This window comes from Gavia stellata, chromosome 3 (assembly GCF_030936135.1).
Source record: "Gavia stellata isolate bGavSte3 chromosome 3, bGavSte3.hap2, whole genome shotgun sequence".
Taxonomy (NCBI): domain Eukaryota; kingdom Metazoa; phylum Chordata; class Aves; order Gaviiformes; family Gaviidae; genus Gavia; species Gavia stellata.
In genome coordinates, this window is record NC_082596.1 from 68097776 (window position 1) to 68124188 (window position 26413).

Below are 26413 nucleotides of genomic sequence, written 5' to 3' on the forward strand. Positions count from 1 at the left end.
TTAAACCATTCTGGATGATGTATCTGAAGTAAAATGGCCTAGGTTTTGCTTCTGCCGACGACCTCTATTGTTTTTGGGGCATTTTCTGTTAAGAAAAGAAAGAGAGAAAGAAAAAGGAGGGCTGCTTTTATATGTGTCGCATAAAATTAAACCTAGCAATAACACATTGACTTTATTTTCTGTACTTAACAATAGCAAGGAGCCTATGAGCTGTGCTGACTGGGGGGGCTCTCCTGCTGTTTGGTACTGGAATGTCACCTGGGGATGTCCGTGGGACCCCAGATCACTCAGAAGAGAGCTCTGCTTGAACTTGAGGCTGAACCCAGCAAGGTGCTACGTCCTTCAGCTGTGATCCAGCAAAACACGTACCATGGTGAATAATTGCATTGGCTTTACTTTATACATATTTCATACTTAAAATCCAGTGGATGGTAAGACTGGATCAATCAGCCCTTTGAAGTGCTGGACCTGCAGGTGCCCCACTGCTTGCGGGAGCCCCTGAGGCAGAGCCCACCCAGGACGCTCTGTGGGGTGACTCAGATGATCCCTTTCTTGGGGATGGACACATGACTAAAATAGGATTCACAAAAGCCAGCAATTCTGAACAGGACTGGACTTACTCAGTCTGTCAGACAGTGGGCAATGCACGGTGGAGCAGTCCTGCTGGGACACAGCAAGACAGACGGTTCCCAAGAGACTGTGAGCAGGGGAAGGGCCGTAGGGAGGCTGAAAGAGAAGGGCTGCTGAACCACAGCCTTCCACGCCACTGCTTTGGCCAGCAGGGTGTTGGGTAAAAAAGGGATGACATCAATTGCATGAGCCAAATGGCTGTCTTTTACATGTGCAGGAGGTGTTAGATGTATGTTAGATACTGCTATGTTGAACCTTACAAGAGAGATAGGGAAGGACGCCTATATTGTTTGTTCATAGGGGTGTCACTCTACATCACTGCGCTTAGGAAGCCATACACTAACGCAGTAGCAGAAGGTTTTATGGCCTGATGTAAGTGGAGCTGAAAAAGTGAAGAAAGTAAAGGACGAGTCAAGGAGGAAAAGGCAAAGTGCAGCATGGACGGCCAAGTGTAAGACTTAAATGCTTCATGCACCTATAAAGTAACTAAGTCATCCTTAATCTAGCCCAGAGCCCTCAGTCCTCGTTGGGTTCAAGTCCTTGATGAGCAAACTGAATACCTTGTCGTCAAAAAGAATCCATGGCTCTCGTCTCATTTTTCACACTGGGTGAGAATCTGAAACAACCCAGAAACCTGAACTCTGTGCTTGTGCATCTTTACATTTCATAAAATAGGTTCCCATGGAAAGTGTCTAATAACAGGATTAGCTGCACATTAATTTTCAGAAAGCATATATGCTGTGAGTGATACTTCTCTCTCTCTGTAACACCATTTACAGTGGTACTGCAGGGAACAGCATCTTGTCAACCTCTCTGGTTTCACTGGGTGGGAGGGGGGGATCATAGCTTCTATAAGATATCAGCAATGCTTGAATAACTCCAGTGAAGGTCTAACCAGTAGCTGACGTTTTGGATGTGTTTCAAGGTTGATCTGTTCTGCTGGGTATTTGGTCTGGGGATTTGGAGTGGTTACTGGTAGTTTGTGAATTTAAACAAATGTGTGTTTTGGGGCGGGGAGGGGGCGGGAAATGTTGATAAGGTGTTACATAATCCGTCCACTACAGTCATTAGGTATTTTTTATGTGGGTATTTTAGGATATATGTTAAAGCACATAAAATTTGGGGGGTCAAACATTTAAATACAGAAAAAGTATATCCATACAATGTGTAATTTTTCACTGTTTTTGTGTTTACCTACCTTGTTATGCACATGACAATTGCAACTATAATGGCAATCTGTACAGCTCCAATTATTGCTGCAATAAGGACATGCGTAAGCTTTTGTCTACTTGGGACAACATAAAGAATACTAAAGTCTGTCTTTTCACAGTGCTGTCCAGTATATCCTGATTCACACCTGAAAAAGAAAAGGAATATTTCATGGAATCTGTAATCTGACAGCAGCCCAGTCATTTTGCAGATGAAATAAGGAGTCCAAGATGACTCCAGCTGAGAAAGAGCTGGTGAGAAGGTAGAGGTGTGTTAACGCTTGGGTTGGGGAATGGTTTGGATTTCTGTGGCAAGAGAAGAAACAAACCAGGTATGCGCTGCTTTCCTGGATAAGGTTCCTAGTGGCCCTCTCTGAAAACACACGAGTGGGGTGAAGGCCCTGATTTGGCAAAAGAAATATTGGGGATTTTATTAAATTGGGGCAACATTTAGGAAGAATAAAGCAACTAGGTGAAACAGGTAGGCAAGGCTAAATGAAACACAAAGAAACATGCTCATGAAACACAAAAGTAAGTGAGCATGCTCACTCAGCTGCCATGTCAATATGGGACAGGAGTGACAAAGAGGAAGAGAAACCTCAAAAAACGGGTGAAAAGGAAGATCCCTTTTCAAGCTGCGACCTACAGAATTGGAATCCTGCAAAACCTATTGGACAAGACCAGCATCAAACCCCCACCTGCCTTGTCACCAAACCAAATTTGATGGAGGTCGGGTTAGAAAACCTAATGGCTCACAACTGTTCAAGTGAGAGTTCATGGAAGAATCCATAAAAATTGGCCAGGGGTTGGGGAGAAATGGCTGGAGACAGAAAAGAAATGGCTGCTCTAAATGGTACCTTGACTGAGCAAAGCAGCAGTTAGCTCAATGAGAAACTCAGCAGAGGCTGCTCTCGATCAGCAACGTGTGTTCAGCGAATGCAAGATGTGCCAGTGGTGAGGGTGGCAGTGGAAACACGCTCTGGAGGAATTCATGTCGCAAGGCAAGAGAGGCAGAAGCACAACAAGGAAAGGCAAGAGCCACCCAAGACACTGAGCTGGAGTCTGCAGAATCAAAGGCCACCACACACATCCCTGAGCAAGTTCCTTGTACAGCTACCCTTGAAAACTGACTGATGTGAATGCATCATTAAGGGCAACTGAATCATACATTTGGCCTCCAGCTCTGTAGTAGAAAGCTGGAGAAGAATTACTCACACGCAGGCAGAGAAACAATCCTTTTGAAAACTGGATCAGAGAAGCCCGAATGCAACACAGAATCAGTCTCATCCATCCAAAAGCTTTGTGCTAGGGCAGGAATTAATTCTGTTTGGAGGAATGAAATAATTACTCCACAGACCTTCCTACAACTGCTAATGCAACTCCTAATCTGCCTTTGCATGCAGGGATAACAGTTGGGGTTTACATGTTCATAATCTTGTGACTCTACTTTCTCCAGCTATGAGCTGCTGTGTAAGGAGTTTTGGTTCAGGCATGAGACAAGTTCCAGTAAGAGCAGAGTTGTTAAAGAAAAGCGCTTGTGTACTCTAAGTAAGCTCGGTAATGGCTAGGAAGGGAATCAAGAGAAACATGCATTCGCATACAAGAAGGAAGAGGACGGAGAGCATGTTGGTAGTCATGCAAAAAAAAAAAAACCCAAGGAGAAAGAGGACTCCTTGCGAGTGAAGAAGACTAAACTCTTATTTGCTACTTCGCTTTTGTTTTCATTAAAGAAGGTAACAGTCAAAGTGTGATCAATGTGAGAATTGCTTTAAAGCAGAGGAGGCACAAGTAATTCAAAGAGATTTCCTCAGAAACACTGAAGTGACAGGAAATTATTTGTCAGAAATATTGAATGGAGATTTGGGAGTATTGAATTCCTGCAAAGAAGAAGTGCTTGTGTTAAGACCTATATTGGTGGTGGAATGAAATACTAGGCACTAGTTTAAGCTACCTTAAACTAGTAGATCAGATTTTAAAGCATTCTGCTGCATTAATGTATAGCAAGCTAATATAGCATTAATATAATAGCAAGATAAATAGAGGTCAGCATGGATTTATCAAAATATGCTGATCAGTCAATTAATTGAGCTAGAGTAAAGAAGTTTAGATTTCTTGCATAGGGTTGAACTGTGCCTCCTTGACGCAGCCTGCCCTAAGGACAGGGCAGAACTGCACTGCACAAGGGAGGCAGCAGGAGATTGACCGGATCCCAGCTGTGCAAAGGCTGCTAAATGAAATATTATGCAACTGACTACTACAAAACTTTCCTCCTACCTGCCTGCTGGCAGTCCTGGAGGGCTGCTGTACAATGAGCAAGGAGAGTCATTGCCCCCAGTGAAAGCGAAAGTCAGAATTTCTTCTGCACAGCTATTTTCTGCAGTTTTGTAGGTCATCTGATACCTCACATATAACACTAGTAGGAAATGAGGACCAAATTAAACAATGTATATGCTAGATGTGTATGAGAATGCAAAGCATTTGAAAATAACAATTTGCCCCTAGCATTCATCATTGTATTTTCCTTGCCAGAGAAAGAGAGAATTTTTTTCTTTGGTAGAAGTACATGATTACTACAGCAGATTGCTATCTGATATAAACCATTTGTTTCCTTAATAACTCTGCTCCAGTAGGAAAAATGCATAAAGTACGAGACCATCAGTACTTAAATAGCCAAGAAAAATCCAAAGGAGATCTGATACTTAGGGTTAAGAACTGACAGTCAGAAATTCTTGACTGGAACCACATGAGGTTTGTTGTGCTGAGATACTGTTCAGGCTGTTCAAATAAATAATTGAAGGCAGTAACAGTAAATGTAATTCTAAAATAGAATTTAAAGGGACAGTACATAAATTAAATTCATCAAAACATTGCCTGTCAGTAATTATTAGAGTAATAATAAATATTTAAATGATTGACTAGTAATTGAATCATAAAGGAATAAATGACTATATGATTTGCACCATCCAGAAAAAAATTCTGAGAGATAAAAAAATGAGTTCATTCAACCAGGAATGTTTTCCTTGAAATACCTCTACTTTGAATATTTTGAGGACAAATCCATCAGAAATTATGTTAAACACAGCTCTAGATCAAAAGAATACTGTAATCAAATAGTGCTGCCTAATGGCCATCAAGATTATGTTGGGGATGCACCCAGTTTCCCAAGAGAAGCAAAGCTATGTTGAGCTCTGTTGGTTCTAGCCAAAGAAAACAGAAAAACAAGTAAGTCCTATTGGAAAGGTGAAAATAAACAAGAAAGGGTTGCAGAAGGGAAAAGGAATAATATAAGCTTTCAAATGCTTAAGCTGACAACCATACTGGCTCTGACTTTTGGGCTTCCTGCTCCCCTGTCAGTCTGGAAACCCTTAAATCTTGGCAGTGGCAAAACCCCTAAATATCCTCGATCGATAAAGATCAAGGCAGAAAATGTGATAGTATCTAATGGATTTACAGCTGAAGTTTCCAAAGCAAAGGAAAGCAAAGAGTTATAGCATCTTCAACCATATTAATCTGAAAGTACAAGCCTGCAAGATAAATTTCAGGAGTGAAACCTCACAATAAGTAGGGCACTCCATGTTACTGAGAAGTGGCCTTTTTCTATAAACAACTTTTAAAAATAATTTTATTTTTTAAAGAAAAAAAGAGGCAGAATTTAGTTGGTGAAATGTAAAGAAAAAATGATCTGGGAGCTAAGGAAATAAAATGGAACATTCAGATTTCCTGGGAAACATTGAGTGGCTTAACACTAAGTGTACTGAGCTGCTAGATTATACCGTAGACAAAAAATGTGGGCTAAAGAATATTTTGCGATTTTATGCTCTCTAGATGAAGCTTATTGTAAAAAAGGGCAATAAATGTTAAAAATAAGATACTGATGCTCTAAAGAGAGTTTATGACAAGAGCAATAAAATGCATAGATAGCATAAGAACAAACTGAGAGGTCAATGGGGAAAGAGCAGTCATCCAGAGAAGCCATGCAAGGCAAAGGCAGTTTTTTTGTGGATTTTTTTCCCTCTAGATAGGCTTTAGCAGCTGAAATAAGGAGAAAATAGTGAGGCCAGTCTTCAGAGGGATTCAGCTTCTGAAGTACCTGACTGACCGAGCCTCTCCTCCGAGCACTATCTCCCACACGACTGGCGCAGCTGGGTGCTGCCCACAGCATAGGGATACGGCGCCTGTGCCACTGCTTAGATAACTGCAAACTGATACATGCTGTAATTATGTCTAGAGAGCATTTTGATTAAGCTTTACAGCACATTTTGGAGGCATGCAGGACTTACCGGCAGGAAGCCTTCTGAGTGGAATAAATGAATTCACATTTTCCATGTATGCAGTAGCCATTGAAGCTTTCTGAGCAAGGTATGTGGTTTCCGATGTAAATGTCTTCTCTTTGATCACTGGCGTCTTAAAAAGAAATATACATAAACAATTATACATGGCTGTATGTTATTTATAAAAAATCTCAACCAAGAATAGCATACTCTTAAAGACTTGCAGTGATTAAAGGAATACAGAATAATAAAGCAAAGACTTAAGGGTGAAGTTTCAGAGACACCTACAGAGATTTGACACGATGTATTACACTGAAAAATGATCCTCAGAGACATCTAAATATGCTTCTTATGTCAGGTTTCTCGAAAGGAGAAAAGTATTCATGACAGAAACAAGCCAATGCAGGAAGACCAGCAGAAGTTTTGTCAGTGGCATTGGGGCAAAAAGCTAATACATAGCTACAGAGAGGTCTCTCCTATGTCTAAACAGAGGAAAAAAACCTGAAGGCTTAGGAAGCAGCTAAACCACATTTTATGATTACTGGGTAGAAAACAACTCGATAAAGCCCTGATTTGACTGGTACCACCGGTCTTATAGCTGAAATCAAACACACTACAATAGCAGTCTTCCTCAGAGAAACACTTTTAGGAAAGGGAACTTTCCATGAGCTTAAAATACCCATTTCTTTGGGAAGTGTACTGGGTCTGGCTGGGATGGAGTTAACTTTCTTCATGGCAGCCCGAATGGTGCTGTGTTTTAGATTTCTGGCTGAAACAGTGCTGCTAACACACCAGTGTTTTGGCTGTTGCTGAAGGATGCTTGCACAGCATCAAGGCTTTCTCTGCTTCTCACTCTGCTTCCCCCACAGCGAGTAGGCTGGTGGCGCGCAAAAGCCTGGGAGGAGACACAGCCAGGACAGCTGACCCCAACCGACCAAAGGGATATTCCCTACAATACAACATCATGCTCAGCAATGAAAACTCGGGTTTTGGTCTTTCCAAGGTGGCCGTTGCTCAGAGGCTGTCTGGGCATCAGTCTGCTGCTGTGACATTGTGAGTGACGGCTTTTGCATCGCTTGTTTTTTTTCTCTTTTCATTCCCTTCACTTCCTAAAGTGCCTTTATCTTGACCAATGACTTTTTCTCTTGTTTGCTCTTCTGATTCTCTCCCTCGTCGTGCTGGGGGACACCTGGGTTGAGCGAGCGGCTGGTGGGCACTTAGTTGCTGGCCGGTCAGCCCAGCATAGGAAGGCAGTCCCTTCTGCACCAACATTTTTCGTGCTTCTGTCACATTACTAAAACTATCTAAAGCTGCGTACATTTTCAACCACTTTTTCCCAAAATTGTTCTGTAAAAAAGTCCTAAATACAGAAGTTGGTATTTCATAATGAACTTCTCTAAAGAGCAGGGATCTAAAGATGTGAGCTTAATTGTGGAATTATGTTCATTTCCATGGCAATAGACTATAGCATCACAAATACAAGATTATAATGAACTGCAGGTGCAAAACAAAATGGGACTGTGAAGAAGAAATCTCTTATAGAATTGCAGATATTTGAAATAACACTAGCAAGAAAGAGAATGTATTTATACAAGACAAAAAAGGCATGCTACTGTTTCAGGTTTTCCCTGAACATTTTCTGGAATGTTTTCTAATCTGTTCCAGGAGAAAAAAAAAAATCTAACTATTAGAGGTTTTAGATATAAGGAAGCCTGTTGGTTCAGGCTGTGCTTCAAAGATACAGAAGACTTGATAAAAGGGAAGAACATTGCCTAATACTGACAATATGTCTACCACTGCCCTGATGGAATAGACTATGTCTTGACATGTCTAAGAGGAGAAAAGTGGGGATGGCTCATCCCCAAACTGTTGCCTCCCTCCTCCTCCTCCAAGCAGTTAATTACTGTCACATCTGGTCCCACTCAAAGGCTAGTAATAAGCTACATACAATTATATTAGTCTATTCAGATAGCTGCACCATGTCTGGTTTTAATGTATGTACTAATACAGAATGTGAGGCCCAAGTAAAGATGCATCCCCTGAAAGGTGGCCAGGTAGCCACGGCCACCCAAGCCAAAGGCAAAACTTGTATTAAGCAAAGAGCTGTTGATAACTGCAGGAGGTGGTTCCTAGTGTAAAACAGATATTTACCTACCTATTGACAGGAATCCATTTTTAATCTCAGAGGCCTGCTAGACTGCTTCAGAGCTTCAAAGTGAAAGTTTTAACTGGTGTAGGAGCCTTGGAAGAGTGATTGGATATAAGCATTCCGATACTTCACTAGAAGGAAGAGGCATGCACAAAAACTGAAACCCTGATGCCCCTCTTGGCACAATAAAAGCAGCAAGCCAGCTGAATCTGGGAAGAGAGACCTTTCTGATGTCACTTTAGGTAGACACTTGCACTGCAGGAGAAGACGACCATCATGATTCTAGAGACTGGAAGCTATTATACATTCAGAGAACAGGGAATAACTCACTGGAATTTAAAGCAAAAGCAAACAGATAGAAGTGTGGACTGTTCTTTTATCCTGGAAGAAAAAGTCATTCAAAGTAGTTCACTTCAGGCTCTCACTATTTAAAAAGTCCTGACTACTGCATAAAAAGATTTCAAAACAATTTTTATGCACAAGGCATACTCCCTCCATGCACATCATTTGCTGAATTTGAGACTGCACTTGCTATACACATTAATAATTATAATTATATACAATGTTTTTTCCACTAACTACATTTCAAGGGCAATTTATATGCAATGAATAAAAGGCTGTAACTTCTTCTGAATAGGAACCAAAAGTAGTGTTTCATTACATCACATAATAAGATGTATATTCCATTTGGTGCCTTTCATGCCTTCATAATGTAAGTGAAAACTGACATTAAATCATTCCAATTGGTACATTATATAGAGTGAAAATAAAAGAATTTGTGAAAAAAGAAAAATATACAGAGCTTTTTGGCACTGAATGGCTTTTCAAGAAGAACACAAGGAATGTCAAAAGCGATGGTGGGATGGCTTTACTCTGGGAGGCTATGGGAGTGCAAAACAAGTATGACAGAAACAACTAAAGACCAGAGCTAACAGAGAAGGTAACAGTGCTATTATTTGTGAGGGAAGAGGAGGAAAGATTTATACCTATGCAGATCTGCTCTTTGCCAATAAATTGAGAAAGACAGAGATGTTTTGTCCTGGAGAGAAACACTTTGAGCAAGAGCCATGAAACGCAGAAGCATATTTGTTCTCAGAAGGTACCTAACACACACAGGCTACTACCACGTAAAACAACTGAGCATAAAGTGAAACTCTGCCTTACTTCATTTATAGTAAGGTTCATATAGCCAAGGTAAGGTTCATACAGGTAAGACATTTTCAACCAATGTGATTTAGCATATTAGTTTACTGAAAACATTTTAAAACAACCTAAGAAAAACAGAATCTGCCACACTTTTTTTCAACAGTTATCAGAAAAGATGGGGTCACGGGGGGCTTGTGTCATTTCATCAGGAATGTCACAGCTTGCTGTCTTGCAGTAAAGGCATTTTCACAGCACTTGGGGGGAGTCTCATCCTATGACCGCCGCATAGGGTGGGGAGCAGCTGGGCTTCTTAGAGGAACAAAGCAGGCAAAACTCACAAATCACGCACATCTCCTTCTTGCCAGCCTTGCAACATCAGTGCTGTAAGAAAGAAGCTGTTCGCAGGTCTGTCTCGGTTACAGAAATCAAAGCTGTAAGGCAGACGGGAAGGGACCTGCATGCTCTTATTTTCTCATCTTGTGAAACCGTAACCAAAGAGCACAAAGTCAGCACGGTACCTTTCACCTCTGGCCGATACTGCATGCCATCGTCTTTCTTTCCAACTGCGTTTGTGTCATCTGTTTCTAGATGATAAATACATGCATGGATAGCTATTAGGAAAGGCTTATTTCCACACCACTACATGTATGTCATTGAGAAGCCAGAATGATATTCAAAGAAGTATTTTAATTGCAGTAAAACTGGACACATTCCCACTTTGTTCCTCCCATACAACCAGGCTGGTAGCATACCTGGTCAGTAACAGAGTCAGTAACCCCAGCAGCCAGGCCAACACATGGCACACCTCAAGCTGTAGGTTTTGAACTAAAAGCTCTTCCATGGTATGGGCCTAGGTTATTTTGGTGAGAGTCTCTTTCGGTTTTGGAACTGTCCAAGTTACAGATCCAGATGTAACTGGCAAAGAGATGGTGGAAAGCTGTTATTCCCATGAGAAGTTTCTAACTGCAAGACCCCAAAACTAAAGTCATGCATATGATTAACTACAAGGCAGTAGACAGAGGGTTTCAGTGGACCATTCCAACAGTGGAATGTTGGAATCCAAAGAAAACGGATAAATATTTGTGCAGTCGGGGCCCAACTTGACTCACCTTGGAAGTACCTTGTACAGCCCACAGCAGCAAGTGGGAACGTTTCCCACACGCAGGTATTCCTTTTGCTCTCCTACTTCTTATCACCCCCTCATGTAAGACCTGTTGGACTATTGCTTAGATTCTCCTAAAAGCTTTTGCTGTCTTTCCAGGTAACAGCAGCCAAAGGAAGGTAATGTAAACACAGCACATATGTATGTAGTGTAAACATACCTCTGCATGGGGAACTCTAAAATACAGGCGGGGAGTTCACTGATAACTGGATCAGTGACTTCTGATCAAAAATAGAAAAGGGAAAGCTCTACCATGCCCACTTACATCACAATTTACATTTACCAGAAAAACAAAATAAAGCCTACCTGAGCAGTGTCCAAGATGCCTGATGTCGATCTGCTCTTGCCTCAGACATGACGCTTCTCTAACAAAGCACGGATTGTTATAGGAACTTCCATCAGAAGCACATACGGGATTAAAACTGTATCCACTGCAGTCTATATTACATACACACCTGTTAATGGAAACATACAGCAAAACAAAATCGATATCCAGCAAACAAAATTTAAGTCATGTTGTGTCCTGAGTAAACACTAGCTCATACACTAATACCAGGACAGAAGAGCGTGTTGCATGAGGATGCTGAAGAATTTGTTGATGTCTCAAGCTTCCAAGCAGACTGTACAAAATTATGAATAGGTCCCTCAGTGTGCTTTTTAATAATGTATTAATGTTTCTTGTAGTCTTACTATGATACCAGTCTCATTGATTAACACCTGAAAATTGATAACACATTGCTAGGAAGATTTACTACATTAATATAACAGTTTGTGGCAGCAAGAAGCAGGAAGAGCCAGCCGCTCTGCATCTTCTGAGGAGGTGGTAGTGGGCATGCAGTCCTCTCCTTGCCAGAAAACTCTACAGAGGGTGCACATGGTCTGACTGCTAGGAGCTGCTGCTAGCTTCATCTTGATTCACTCTTGTAAGACACAGGGTGGGAAAAAAAAAACAAGCTACCAACTTGCCAGGTTTTTCATGTTCTTTCCAGCTGTTCCAGGTACAATTAAATGATTAAATAGATGTATGTGTGCCTCAAGTCAGCAACAAATCTCACAGCAGAACCTAATTCTACGCTGCAGAAACACTGAAGATGGCCAGCTTACCTTTTCCTCTCCCTCTTTTTCCATGAACACCTTTTGTTATGTAAGTTTAAAGATGCTAATTTTCCCAGTAATATTTTATGCTCATGAACTTCAGATTGTTGCTAGACAAAAGAACATCTGTAGCACAAACGGGTTTTTAGGTGCGCCTACTGACAGTGAAAAACTTACCCAGTAATAAATCTCTACACATCTTAGGCACCTACCTCAAAGTACTCATGAAGCCGCTAAATATCAGCATGATGAACATAAGATAATTTTTCTTACTAGAAACGGTAACAGTTGTAAACCTTAGACCCAGGAAAGGAAGTACTATTTTGTTTACATCTTCCCACATGACTTTAAGCCTAGTAAGCCTAATGAGGGGTTTATCAGGATTTACTATACGTAAATAAAAGGCTCACGGCTCAGCAGTTGTGAACATTTATTGACAGAAATGAGTGGAGAGCTAGTCCTCATTTGTATGACACTGGCTATGTGCTTATGGATACCTTCACTCAGCCTTAGCTCTCAGGGATCACCGCTGCCTGCATGCGCCCATCCTTGTCAAGTTTGAGCACTTTCATATGAATCCCCAGACCAATTCCATTTGTATTTCTATGCCCAAACAGCTCTAATTCTGTCTGTAGTCACCATCCAAGGTCACCATCATAATTACTGTTGTTTTTTGTCATTCCTGGTGACAAATAAGGTGACTTATGAAAACAATTTTTTCTTTCTCATGGTGACATTACAGGCTAGAGTTGAAACTGCTTGGAAACTGTTTACATTTTCATGCATCGTTGTGTTCAGATTTAAATTTCCTAGCATTGCCAAATGCTTGGTTTGCGGGTAGTTGTGAATTCCTGACCCTGTTTTTCTGATAAACACTCTCAGTCTTAGCTCTAACCAGTGTACAAAAATTTCTTTTTATCATTTAAAATTTACATCTAAAAGTAGGAAAATAAAAAAACAGCCCTACAAGAGGAGAGCTTGTGACTTGTCCATAAAGGTTGGGGCAGCATGGACCAGCTGAAGCCCACTGACCAGCTGCAACGGGCTTATAGCTGCTTCGTGTCATTGGAGCAGGACAGAGCTGGTGACTGCCAGGGATGGGAGCGAGTGAAACGCCCGCCCGCTGCCAGTCGGGATACTGGGATTTGCTGGAGACTTGTGAGCACACCAAATCCCCAGTGGGGCCCTGCTTGCACAACAGACCCCGACCAGCTGGCAGACGGACGTGCTTTCCACCCACAGGCGTGAGGGCTGCAGGCACACCAAACCTCCAGCGAGGCCCCTGCCAGCCAGCCAGCCCCCGCCAGCCGGTGGAACACATGCCTGCTCTCTGATCTCCAGGATCTGCCCCTGCTTCCAGGATCAGTGCCATCCTCCTTCCAGGCCCCCTTCTTCTGTCCAAAGGCACTGCCTTTCAGGACACCTCTTCTTTCCACAGCCCAGGCCCTCCGTTTCCCAGTCTAAGCAGCCTATCTGTAGAATTGCACTGCACGACCAGCTTCCCAGCTGCTGACTCTCTCTCATGGCTCTTTATTGACTGGAGGATTCAAGATGTGACGTTTCTGTTTAGCCCAGGCATTACCCAGAATTTACAACCAGTCCACGCTGGTTGCAGCTCGGGAGTTCAAAGGTTCAATTTTGGATGTTCACCCCCCCCCCACGCACCCAAGTATCTGCCTGATGCCATTAGCTACTACTTCTCCTACCACCATGATGCCAAATGGCATAACTGGCCTTCACCCGGCTGTTCAGTTACTGGTGTAGACGCTTTGACGGAGCTGTCTGGCACGTAAAAACAGTTGGTTTAAATACACTGCGGGATAATGAACAGTTGAACTGGATGGATGTACTGAAAAAAATTGAGACTATTATGCTTCATTATTCCAACACAAAACCCTGAAGACATTCAGAGGGCTGAAAGGGAAGGAGTTAAGGTGAGGACATGGCTGGGGCATGATGCTCAGAAGGGAGCAGGACCTCTGCGGGTGCAGTAGGGTGGCAGTCAGGGAGCCAGGAGCACGTGTTAGAAACTGGTACCCATCAGAGAGTCCACGTGGGGTGCAGTGAAGTTGTCCTCGCTCATAGCCGATTGGCACTAGACCCAAAATACAGCCAGGCCTGCTGGAAGCACCAAATTGTGAGACGGGAGCAGTGAAATGTGGGGAGTGCTGCTCTTGGTAGAAAACAGGAAATGAAAGTTGTTTTTAACTGCTCGGTGTTTGTGAAGGAAGGTAGAACTGTGGGAGAGCGAGTTGCTGCTCTGATGCTGCACATCAAACACATTGAAACTGGCAGCTGAGTCCCTGCAAGAGGACAGGACCACCATCATCACCGACTGAAACAAAAAAGCAGCTGCGGAAAGTACGGGAAATCCCCAAACGAACCCATTATGAAATATGGAAAATATGTTACACCCTGAAGTCAGAAAGCTACAGAGGGCAGACAATAGGAGGAGATGACAGAAGATCCAGGCTCCTGAGGGGAACAAATTCCCCCTACCAGCCAGTCTGAAGCCTAAAGCCAGGCAGAAGACAAAGCCCAGGACTACCAAGCACAGCCCACGGGGCTGAACCATCCCACAGACCATACAAGCAGCACACAAAGTATGGGAGAAGATGCAGCAGACAGTGTTCATGAGCCAAAAGTGGGGCCCCAGAGGGCAGAAATCTTAAGGGGGGGCTGTGTTTTGCAGGCAGGGAAATCCGTGTGAGTCATCACGGACTGTGGGCTTTGTTTTTCTTCACAGCTGACTGAAACTGGACACATAATTGAAGTCCCATATGGTAATTTATTCCCTGACAAGTCCTGCTTATGCTGGGGCGAGAGCATGAAGAGAGCAGAGGACAACATGGAGAGCTGCTCAGGAAGGGAGGGCAGGAAAAACCTGAGATCATGAAGAAGAAGCAGGGATATGCAGGAGAAGCACAAGAGGAGCACCCAGGAGGAGAGAGAGTAGACTCTAATTGTAAAATTCCTAATATCCTACCTTTTAAGCACTTATTCTCACTTCTGCCTTAGCTCCCACCAGTGCTGCGTCCACATACACTGGTCCGTGACACCAACGCCATGTGCAGCTCCCCAAGCTCAGCCATGCAGCTATGGACACTTCCCAGCACAACTTGGCCTGAATGACTGATGAACGGCAGCCCTGGTGACCACCAGTCTGCTACGGGCACTAGCCTGAAAACTTAGCTTCAGGGGCAAACGGATGCAAAGGTTTTGATTGTATTTCTGCATTTTGTTCTCTGGAAGCTCATAACATGCTGGGGAATCAGGACATGGCCCTGAGCACGACAGGCATGCTTCCCATCTTAGTGTCTTCCAGGTCTTAGCCTCTTACCTTCTTACCCATGACTACACAATTTCACCTGAAATTTTAAAAAAATAAAATAGGATTCCATGTAAGCACGTACCCAGCATGAAAATATTAGACCATACAATTGAGAGTAGGGAAATCACAGAATCACAGAATCACTAAGGTTGGAAAAGACCTGTAAGATCATCAAGTCCAACCATAAAAAAAAAAAAACACAACAAAAAAACCAAAAACACAAAACAAAATACCCCAAAAAAACCCCACAAAAAACCAAAACCACCCACAAACCACACCACAACCCACACCAAAACAACCCAACCACACCACACAGCACCATGCCCATCAAGCCACATCCCACAATGCCACATCCACACGCTCCTTGAATACCCCCAGAGAGGGTGACTCTACCACCTCCCTGGGCAGCCTGTTCCAATATTTCACCATTCTCTCAGTAAAGACCTTTTTCCTAATATCCAGCCTGAACCTCCCCTGGCGCAACTTGAGGACATTTCCTCTAGTCCTGTCACTAGTCACTTGGGAGAAGAGACCAACACCCACCTCTCTGCAACCCCCTTTCAGGTAGTTGTAGAGAGCGATAAGGTCTCCCCTCAGCCTCCTCTTCTGCAGACTGAACAACCCCAGTTCCCTCAGCTGCTCCTCATAAGACTTGTGCTCCAGACCCCTCACCAGCTTCATCGCCCTTCTCTGGACACGCTCCAGCACCTCAATGTCCTTCTTGTAGTGAGGGGCCCAAAACTGAACACAGGATTCGAGGTGTGGCCTCACCAGCACCGAGTACAGGGGCACGATCATCTCCCTAGTCCTGCTGGCCACACTGTTTCTGATACAGGCCAGGATGCCATTGGCCTTCTTGGCCACCTGGGCACACTGCTGGCTCATACTCAGCTGGCTGTCAATCAACACCCCCAGGTCCTTTTCTGCAGGGCAGCTTTCCAGCCACTCGTCCCCAAGCCTGTAGCGTTACCTGGGGTTGTGGTGGCCAAAGTGTAGAACCCAGCACTTGGCCTTGTTGAACCTCATACAATTGGCCTTGGCCCATCCATCCAGCCTGTCCAGATCCCTCTGCAGAGCCTTCCTACCCTCCAGCAGATCAACACTCCCTCCCAACTTGGTGTCATCTGCAAACTTGCTGAGGGAGCACTCAATCCCCTCATCCAGATCATCAATAAAGACATTAAACAAGACCGGCCCCAAAACTGAGCCCTGGGGGACTCCACTTGTGACCGGCCGCCAGCTGGATTTCACCCCATTCACCACAATAATATGCAGCAGAAGATGATTTTATAAAACAAGAAGCATTGGAAAGCCTTTATCAGCAAGGTTTAGGTTAGGCTTTTAATCCATATAAAAAAGGTATTTTGAACAGAATTTTCCACCTTACTTCTACTCACTTTAAAGATATATTAAAACACTATCCTGCATTTGTTGAGACAACATCACAGCTTTCATTCTGCCTTTAAATATTTTTAACACTGATTTTTAGATAATATTTTCATTCTATTCCTTATAGAAAAGAACAGAAGCAAGATGCATTTTCATCCCTAATTACCAGTAGAAATGAAAATGAGGTCTGCTGTAAGCATGCGCTTTCTGGTGTGAGCAGGTAGGCGCACATTGAAATTACAATGTGCCAAAATGGCTGGTTTGCAATAAAAAGTTTAAAAAAAAAGAAAAAAAGAACAGAATAGTACCTATCACACAACAGTATTAGTAATAATAGGAAACCACTCAAATATATAAACTTAATTTCTTATGTGAGAAATTAACTATCTAGAACCTCTTAAACACTGCTATTTCGACCCCTCAGTATATTTTCACAATGCTCAAGGCTGGTCTGAGTTTGGATGGCTGACACAGTCCAAGGAGACAATAGCATGTGATGATGTCAGTCATAAATAACTGCAGAACAACATCTTGTGTTTAACTTTCTGGTATGGAAAAACTGAGGTTCAAACCTAGGTCTGAACTGCTTCCATGCTGCAAGCAGACCAGGAGGGTAGACATGGGACAACCACAGCTGAGGTGAGCAGCCCGCCTGCAGAGCACAGCCAGTGACACTCTTGGCGTCACACGTGGACAGTCAGCGCAGAAGCTTGAGCCCTGTCTCTCAGGCAAATGCTGCTCTCATCAGTATGCTTATTCCTCGGGAATGACCTCACAAGGGAATCAGGAAGGATCTTGCAAAAGAAAATCCAAAATGGTGCAAGTTTTCGCAAAGAGACAGGTAATTATTTTGAAAGCTTGCAAGACAAAAATGTCATAGTACTTTTAAACATCATAGTACCTTTCTCCTAGCTCTCAATTATTTATTTCTGCTTTTTGGAGTAACTTCCAGGAACAATTGCCTGAAGTCCAGCAGTGGTGGAAGCACAAATTAGTGTGTGAAGCTGATCTTGAGCTGATCAAAGTGAGGATAAGCACAGCAAAGTCTGCAACAAAAATAAAAAGAAACCAACAATAAAAGGCTTCTCTGTTCTCCCAGTTGCTTTTCAGTGCCAGCCTTCACTCAGGCTTGCTGAAGCCATGCCACATTGGGTAAAACAATCATCATATCCCAATACAAGTCAAGACTATGGCAAAATCTTAGCCCTGCTACTGATACTGGGTGTTTTGCCACCGTCACTTGGAGATCAGTGAGGACTCCACAGCTTGAACCCCACCGCCACTCCGCTGCTGGCTTTTGTATGTGTTTGATAACATGATCCTGCTTGGTGCCCCAGGAAAATAAAGAAAAACTACCAGCTGGCGCCTTCAGCCTGATGTGTGGCTGATCAGCACAACCTTCAGAAGAAAAGAGTTAGTCACTTAAAAAAGTGACTTAGGAAAAGTCACTTAACAGAATTGTGTACTAAGGACACCTTGAAAGTGCTTGATGCTTCATACCAGAAAGAAGTGAATGAGTGCTTCAAGTTTTTGCTGTACCAGCTTGTTGTAAAAGTCACACTGGAATAAAAGGAGTCAGAGCACTGCAAGACTTTATTTCAAGATAACCTTCCTATTGGTTTTAACCAAAAGGATTGAAACAGGTAGCTAATTCTCCAAGTTGATGTCTTGCTTGATAGGGTTACTGCTCAGTGTCCTCAACAGATCCTTCCTCTCACTTAGCCCTGGAAAGTCAACATGGCATATTCAGGTGTTTTCCTCATGTATTAGGGCATACAGAAAAAAACCTTACTTTTGTCACCCATCATCAGAGATTCGATATCCTACGAAAAAAGTCACCAGCTTGCTGTGACAACATGCTTTTAGAAGTTTCATGTGTATTGTTCATTAAGACAATGTTCATTAAGAACAATGTTCATTAAGACCAAGCATTTGAATTTCAGGAATGTACAAAGTGCTATAATTACACCAAACGAAAATTTTAGGTGGTTTTACTAAATAAGAAATGAGAATGTACAACTCATTTATTAGGGGCTAGGAAGTGTAACAAAGAAAACGTGTTTGGTAAAATGATGTGACACGTCTGAAACGAGCTCAGGCTGTAAGAGCACTTGCTGCTATCAGTAAATTAATTAGATCCCCAGAGATCAGAACACATTTCAAGGCTTCTTTTTCTTTTCAGGCTTCAAGGTGTTCTGCATGCTTAAGAACCATGGTAGATTCAAAGAAAGGAGGAAAAAAAGGAAAGGAAAAGCATTACAGATTTGTGGAGTGGGCTTGACTATGGAGAGCGGCTGGCATTTCCAACCAACAGATTCAGCTGCTGCATTTGTGCCTATCTGGGATTTGCTCATGAATGTATTTTCCTGGCCTGGCCTCACAGAGAGTGCTGCTTGCTACCCCTTCCCAGTAGCCGAAAGCAACAGTGAGCTTTCTCAGCTACTCACCCTTTTATTGGCACATCTGTTTACAAATGTAAAATGGAAACACTAGAATAAAACAAAGTGTGTGAAATGCACACAGATGGATAAATGTATGTTTGATGGAATAAATTTAGGTGAATCGAAATAGCAGGGGTGTTGCAATTGCAGTTAAGAAGATAACCATGTCAAATAAGGATTACCTTTCATTTGATGTTTCTTCCCTTGTGTACAATTCTTCCCAGATGAAACCTGAACTAAGAAAATTTGGATTTCAAAGTGATTTCTCTACCTATTCGACTAGAGTTGAATCATTAGTTCTTTTGGTGTCTTTTTAAAAATCCCTTTGTAGTACTGGGGAGATAAGAGCAAGAGAAGTAGATTTCAATTCTACAAGCTTCTCTGTGTCCTGCTTGAACTCCCTCTCAGCTTTTACTTCTACCCAGCAATGCGGAACACGCTTTAAATATCATAAACTTCAGCTATTTTCCAGCCATTCCTTCACTCCCTTTTTTAATTTCATGGCACGGCTTTCTCTGACCACTGTAGAAATTTAGTTTCTAATGACAGTGCCCTTCTAGCAGCATACGTGGTGAACTGATGCTTGTTCTCACAAGAGGGACCTAACCCTTCCTCCACCCTCTGTTAACAGAAACTTTCAAAGACTTGGCACACACTGCTGCAAAGATCGTTAAAAATATACATTAAAAAAAAACAGGCGTGGATTGTTATCCATCTAGGATCTATTCAATTTCCTAATAGTCAGTATAATGAAGAGACCATTATATTATTCCTTTCATATCAGGGTTTCCTGTAGCCCAATTTTACGTAAATCAGTAATCGCTCAACACAGTCATAAATTCCTTGTTTAGGTTGATTTCCTCTATTGCTTGTGTTTGCATGTTTTGTTTTACACACAAATACTTCAGATTTTTTTTCTGCTGGACCAGAAAGCTGTGAATTGCATTTACACAGGATTAAGATACCTTCCTTGTGAATACCTACATAAGATATCATACGCTAAAAAGGTCAAAAAAAAAAAAAAAAAGAGAGAAAGGTTGGCCATGGTAAATGAGTGAAAAAGTGGTCAAAAGAGGCAAGTATAAACCAGCATGCCATACTTCAAACAGACCAAATCTTTCCCTGGAAGACAAGTTAGATAGACAAGGCAGACACTGGGACTTCAAAATGTCCATACTGGTATTTCTAAGTGTTAATACTTACAATTCTGAATTTCTGGTTTGGCCATTGTGAAAACAGACATTATGTAAATTATAGGCCAGTTGAATCTATATGTTGCTGAGGCACATTTTCTTTCCAAAGTATATTTCATAAAATGTTAATCTTGAAAGGTCTGCTTGGGGATCAGTTGCCAATCTTTCTTGAAAATCTACATTATGAGTCAAAACAGATCTTTGACAGCATAGTACACTTATTTAAAAAAGACTGAATGTGCTCAGAATCTCATTTCCATATTTTATCTGTTAAAAAACAAAATATAGGTAAAACTGAGAACATGACACATTTGAACTTTTACAGTGAGGCTATTTTTAAGTTAATGATTTCCCTATCAAAGACCAAAAAAGAAGAAGAAAAATTATCTTTTAAACTAAACCAAATGAAATTTATTCCAGCCATTTAGGGACTGAAGGAAAGGAAGGTTGTTACTGAGCATAAGATGGAGGGCAAGATGACCACTCAAGTGGGGCCTTGACAAGATGGAGGAACCTCCTGAAGTATGAAGATGAAGGAAAAGCCACAGGACAGACTGGGGGTGGACTGGTGGGGAAGCAGCCCTGCAGAAAAGGTCCTGAGGGTCCAGAAGAGCAGCAGGCTGGGGAGCTGCATCACAGGACAGTCCCCAGCAGAGCAAGGAAAATGCCTGTTGTCCTCCACTAAGCATTCATGAAGTCCCATCTGGAGCACTCTGACCAGTTTTGTGATGCCCCAGTAACAGCAAATATTTTGAGAAACTGGAGAGGGTCCAGTGGCGAGCCACTGCGGTGGGTAGAGGGCTGGAGTGTGTGCTGTGTAAGGAATGGCTGGGGGCACTGGGCTTGTTCAGCCTGGAGAAGAGGAGGCTAAGGAGGTGACTGTTGCTAACTGATTGCCAGCTACCTAAGAGGGGTTATCGAGAAGTCAGAGGGAGGCTTTTCTCAGAGACGCACAGTAGAGGGGCGAAAGACAACAGTTGCAAGTCGCAGCAAGAGAAATTCTGACTGAACACAAGGAAATTATTACTCAAAGTGAGAGCAGCTCAGCCCTTAACCAGATGCCCAGATGTCAAATCTCCCTTCATGGAGATGGTCAGAGCTCTCCTGCAGGTGTCCTTGAGCCACCTGAATGAACTATCCCTGGTTGCAGTGCAGGGAAGGAGCCTGGACCAGATGACCCCCTAGAGATCCCTTCCAACCTAAATTATTCTACAGTTCATGATTTCATTCTGGATATTATTTTCCTGAAGTTGCAACATACTTTAAAATGCCTTTTAAAGCAACATTCCTTCCGACACTTACTAGATGTTGGCACGTTGTTTCATCCAGGTATCTTGCAGTGCTTTGGCATGCAAGAAGAAACAGACACACCACACAAAACAGTGCAAGAGCGAGACTATTAACTCCTTATGAGCAATACTACTTTTTATGTTGGAAAGATACTTCACATTTGAAGAAAAAATGTGAGATGAAACCCTTATTCTTCAATTGATTCAGTATATTTTAAATGTCAATATTAAAATACTATAAATATATTTTATTTATATTTACTATAAATATAACATACATATTCTTTATATTTAATATATAAGTATTAAAACGTTCTTCCGTACTCTGAGCATGAATTTTGGTATGTGTAAGCAGAAACTTGTGGAAAAATATGACCAGATAACAGTAAGAAACCTTAAAAAAACATATGGAAATCAGGACCATTTGAAAATTGAAATCTTATGAAGAAATATATATACTTAAGAGCCCACCTTTCTAATCACAGTATCAAAAAAACCCAAATCCACAAGTAAATTTATATTATCATTTTCTTTGCCAGTGCTGCAGGTGGCTATTGTAAAAAAATAATTTAAAAAAAGTCAAAAGACTGTAAATAATAATTTCAGTTTCAATCGTATGCAGTAAACTGATGCATCATGTTGTTTAGAAGCTTTATAAAAATTACACTGAATGTTATTTATCTGAGTTTAAAAAAAATCACTGTGCACCTCCAAGAAGAAAGGACTTGCTTAGACCCTAGGAAGTCCCACTCTAAAAATCAGGAAAAGCCAAGTGGTTGGTCTTGCTCCTGCTTCTTTGTTGCATGAATCATCCTACAGTTTTCACTGAAACTACCAGGTGCCATCATTTTTTGCAGAGGATTTCCATATCTTTCCAGGCCCAAAAGACGGACCACAGACCATATGGAATAAAACTGCCTTTAGCAGGACCTTCCCGCTATCGGGGGAAAATCCACCTATTCTACACTCCAGGCTGTTGTGGCTGGCCTGTTGGCGGGTCCCGAGATTCCTCATTAATGCCAGCTCATTTGCCTCAAATGACTCAACATCCTGTGGCATGGATGTCTCCCACCAATTCACTGTCTGTCCACAGGCTGTTCATTTTATCCATACTTAATTTCTCTATTCATAAAACAAGAGTATAGCTATTGTTTTGCTTCTCAGGAGCACTCAGAGCAGAAGGAGCTGATATTTGTAAGGTCTCAGATTGCACAGCTTGGAAAAGAGGATGAAAAAATGCATAATTGTGTATTTACTGTAATTATTAGCATCTCATGAATCTGGCTCTAGATTATTTACTGACCATTAGGAGACAGTTCAGCTAACTCATTCAGTTACTATCATGACGCAAAACCCTCTTAGAATGCATTCCGTAATCATGCAGATCACTCTATTAAGTGTTTGAACATCACAAGGGCTATCCAGGCCCAAAAAGCCTGCTTGAACTGAACTAAAGGTACTTTTTGTTTGTGGTTCAGTAGACAATACCGCACTATCCAAAAAATTTACAGTGGCCATTCTCATGCCTTAAAAAGGAAAATCAAGAGAGAATAGTTTTATGACATTAGGGTGTTTGTATGATTTGCTAGAACTAGGGGTGATAGTGGTTGTAATACAGTGCAAAATGCAATTCAATAATAATATGAACCTAGCAGTGTTTATACAAGTCTGATGAAAGGTACTTGTGCTGCCAATAATTTTACAAATTATGATATAGTTTTATGAGGTTGAAAAGCCATATTGAAACCCAACAGGAAAAGGAGTCAAAATAAGATTTAAAAAGCAGTCTTAAGGGGTGCTCCACTAGAGTTTCCCAAATGGAGATTTCAATCCCACCTTGTTTCTGCCAGGTAAATAACGGTTTTGATTTTAGGAAAAAAAAGAAGCCAACTCCTAACTTCTACTCAAGCAAGTCTGTGACTCTGTGTGACTTGTCAAAATTAACTTTGTGAAAGCAATCTATGTTAACAGAGCCCGATTTAATCTAAGCCTAACAGACAGTGACTGTCACGAATTCCTATTTTAATGGTCAAAGGTACTGGGCAAAAAATGAAGTTAAACTTATTTAGGTTGGAAAACTGACAAAATTGAAAAAATTACAGATCTGATAGGTTGTGACCAACCCTCATGGGAATATTTTCTAACTTTTGAGTATTTTCTAGATAAACATTCTCGTTTCCATATATTTTTTAAATGAGGACTAATTAAAGAAATCTTAGAGGCAAAAGATCACTCTCCTGTTGTCAAGAGGAGAGAGCGTGGCTCCATTTTATGTGAGTGAGATGTAAGGAATAAATCTTCCACTCTCCTCAACTTTATCCTAACTCTTTTATAGATACTACATTGCCACAGGAATGCCAACTCCACAAGTATAGAACGAATAGGCAAGCTTTTACTGAAGTGGAATGCTTCAGGTTTTATTTTCCAAAGCTAAGAGCACATCTCAGTGCATATAACAAACAAATCTATACCAGTCTTGCCAGTCATAAATGAAACAGACCAAGGCAATATTGCAGAAAATTATTAGTATTCTACAAAACCAGCTACAGTTTTGTCTCTCCACAGAAAAGCAAGCCTACTTTGGTAGTATGATATTTTATGAAATGTGAGGTATCATGCTAATATTCATGTATACTATTACCATTTTGGTTTCCCTTGTACGCTATGATTTAATCTTGAATACACATCTTGAATATTAGTGCTAAGCTGCATTACTGCCTGAGATGTCTTCATGCTGATATGCCACCATAAAATTTTGTGCAATTAAGACATATTTCAACATGAAATGGATTCCATCTGGAAGACAGGAGAAGGGAGAGCGATGCTTCCCCTAATTAGCAATGTTCAGGCTCTGTTATGCTGAGACGCTGTTCCCTCCATGTACACAAGGACATACCACTCCCGTGCCTCTCAACCACCCCCAAGTGCTGCCTCTGCAGCTGCGACCTCAGTACCCACCATCAACCCAGATTCTAGTTAAGCTTCTTTCATACTGGTGACCACTGCCAGGGCAATGACTGTGGGAAAACAAAGCCCCATCAATTAGATGGGATTTTTTTTACCTTCCAACAAACCTTAATGCCTTAAGGGGCTGTCTAAAGGAGCCTTTTCCTCCTTTCCTCTGTCTCTGCCCCTTCTGACAGCCACACAGAGCCTGGACAGCCAGGGTATACTCTAACCATCAAACATCTCGAGTAGGAAAATTTGGTGCATCTGCTTCTGCATTATGGATTGTCTTTAAAATCTGCTTGTTTCTTGATCATTCAGTTTTCTCCTGGGTGCATCTAAGAGGTCAAGTGGCACAGTGAGTTTGGAAGAAGTGACTGGTCACCAGTTCAACTTAATGTTTAAGTCCAAGCTTTGCACTGATGGAAACAACTGCCTGTAATACTTTATGAACAAGCAGAATACAGAGAAAAAAAAATCTCAGGGATGAATTATCAGTATTTATTTTGCATTCGTTTGGTTTGGGTTTTTTTTGTTGCCAGGATAAAACAAATCAAGGTCCTTTGCTTGAAAAATATTTGATAAAGATTCTCCAATACACCTCTTTGTTGTTTTCTCCCTTTACCTTGCAACTGCAGATGGTTTGTTCTTTACAGACGTATAAAAAACACATTATTATTGGACAGCATTAAAGCTTCAATTAGTAAGAATAAACATAGTCAAGCAGAGATGATAATGTACTTTTTCTTTTTTTTAGCATTTTTCCCCTTTTGTTGAGTGATATTGTTAAGGAAAACTTACTACTTACCCAACATTTTCTGCATCTTCATCACACTCAGCCCTATATTTGCAAACTCCACATTTTGAGTGTTTTCTCTGAACTTCTGTCCCAGATCCTTCATACTCTTAAAAAAAATAAGGTATTGTTAACAGAAAGCATGATTTTCATATTAAGCTCTGATTTTGCTTGCCTAAATCCATTTGCCTTCATGTATGTTGTCAACATGAAGTTATCATATACTGAAGCTATTAACCTTCATAGTGCTCCCTTTTTCAAAATCAGGCAATTGGAAGTTGGTAGAACTGTACCAGTGACAAGAAAGCATCCCTAAAAACACTAATGCTTCATTGATTGACTCTTCCTTTATTCTTATTTCAGTAATTTTGTATTTATTCTCACCCCACCAGACATACAACCAGCATTGACACGTGTCTCAGTCACATTTAATCTTAACTGGCACTGATAATGTGTAAACCCTGTGCCTTTTAATGTCCGTGAATATTAGGTAGTGGGAATTTGAATGCTATTTTCTTTGACTATCTTTAATTACTGATATCCTTATGCAAGGTTACTGCTTGCATTTTTTCCCCTTTCTTTTTCCGACAATGGGATTAGAGTGTGCTCGTATCTCATATATGCTGTGATATATTTTCCAGAATACTCTGATTAGTTGTACAAGACTAAAAGAAGAAAGTTATCTTAACAAGAAATTGGTAGAAATGCTATGTCCAAAAAAATATAAAATTAATATCTCAAATATTCTAATCCTAAAAGCATCTGCACCAATCTTACTGTTGACATGGATATCAAGCGTCTTCACTGAGTAAAAGAGAAATACAACTATACTCTTATTGTTTCACTACCATTAGTCACTCCTATTTTTTATTTTAACAAAGGCATAATAGGCATTTGAAAAGCAGGAAAACAACCACAGAAATCTGCAGAGGGAGTCAAGAACCATTTAACTTATTGCAGTATCACAGTGGTGTAAGGCTGACTACTACACAAGGCTGTCAGATGGGCAGAGATCAAAGTGATTCTCTTTCTCTTAGCAGCTTTATTATGTGCTGTAGCAACAGCTGATCAAACACCACCAATTACAAAAGCTGCATTTTCATTCTTTAAATGTAAAAAGGAAAAAGAAATCCACAAGAGTCCTTCCTAATTTTCCTGAATCTTGGCTGAAGGGAATCTCTCCCTCCTACCTGGAGGCTGGACTTACATGAAGAATAGCACAGGTGAGCCTCTTAAATTAACTTCTCTCTGAAGCATGCTATGCATTTTTCAAAGATTAATACATATCAAATTTTATTACAAAATTCCCACTATAGAAACTCTATCACTACTCTTATTAAGTTGTAGTAGAGGTCATTTGCTTTTAT

At 41.4% G+C, this 26413-nt stretch overlaps 1 protein-coding gene across 1 annotated transcript in view; it reads right to left on the reverse strand.

The window, feature by feature from the left end:
• TMEFF1 (transmembrane protein with EGF like and two follistatin like domains 1) overlaps window positions 1-26413 on the reverse strand; it is a 122205-nt gene continuing 95792 nt past the window's right edge. The window contains exons 5-10 of the mRNA XM_059815646.1: window positions 25059-25155; window positions 10873-11021; window positions 9923-9988; window positions 6119-6242; window positions 1829-1987; window positions 1-85 (exon numbers count right to left, since the gene is read on the reverse strand). Of these exons, the coding sequence (XP_059671629.1) occupies window positions 1-85; window positions 1829-1987; window positions 6119-6242; window positions 9923-9988; window positions 10873-11021; window positions 25059-25155 (680 nt within the window). The remainder of the gene's footprint in view (window positions 86-1828; window positions 1988-6118; window positions 6243-9922; window positions 9989-10872; window positions 11022-25058; window positions 25156-26413) is intronic.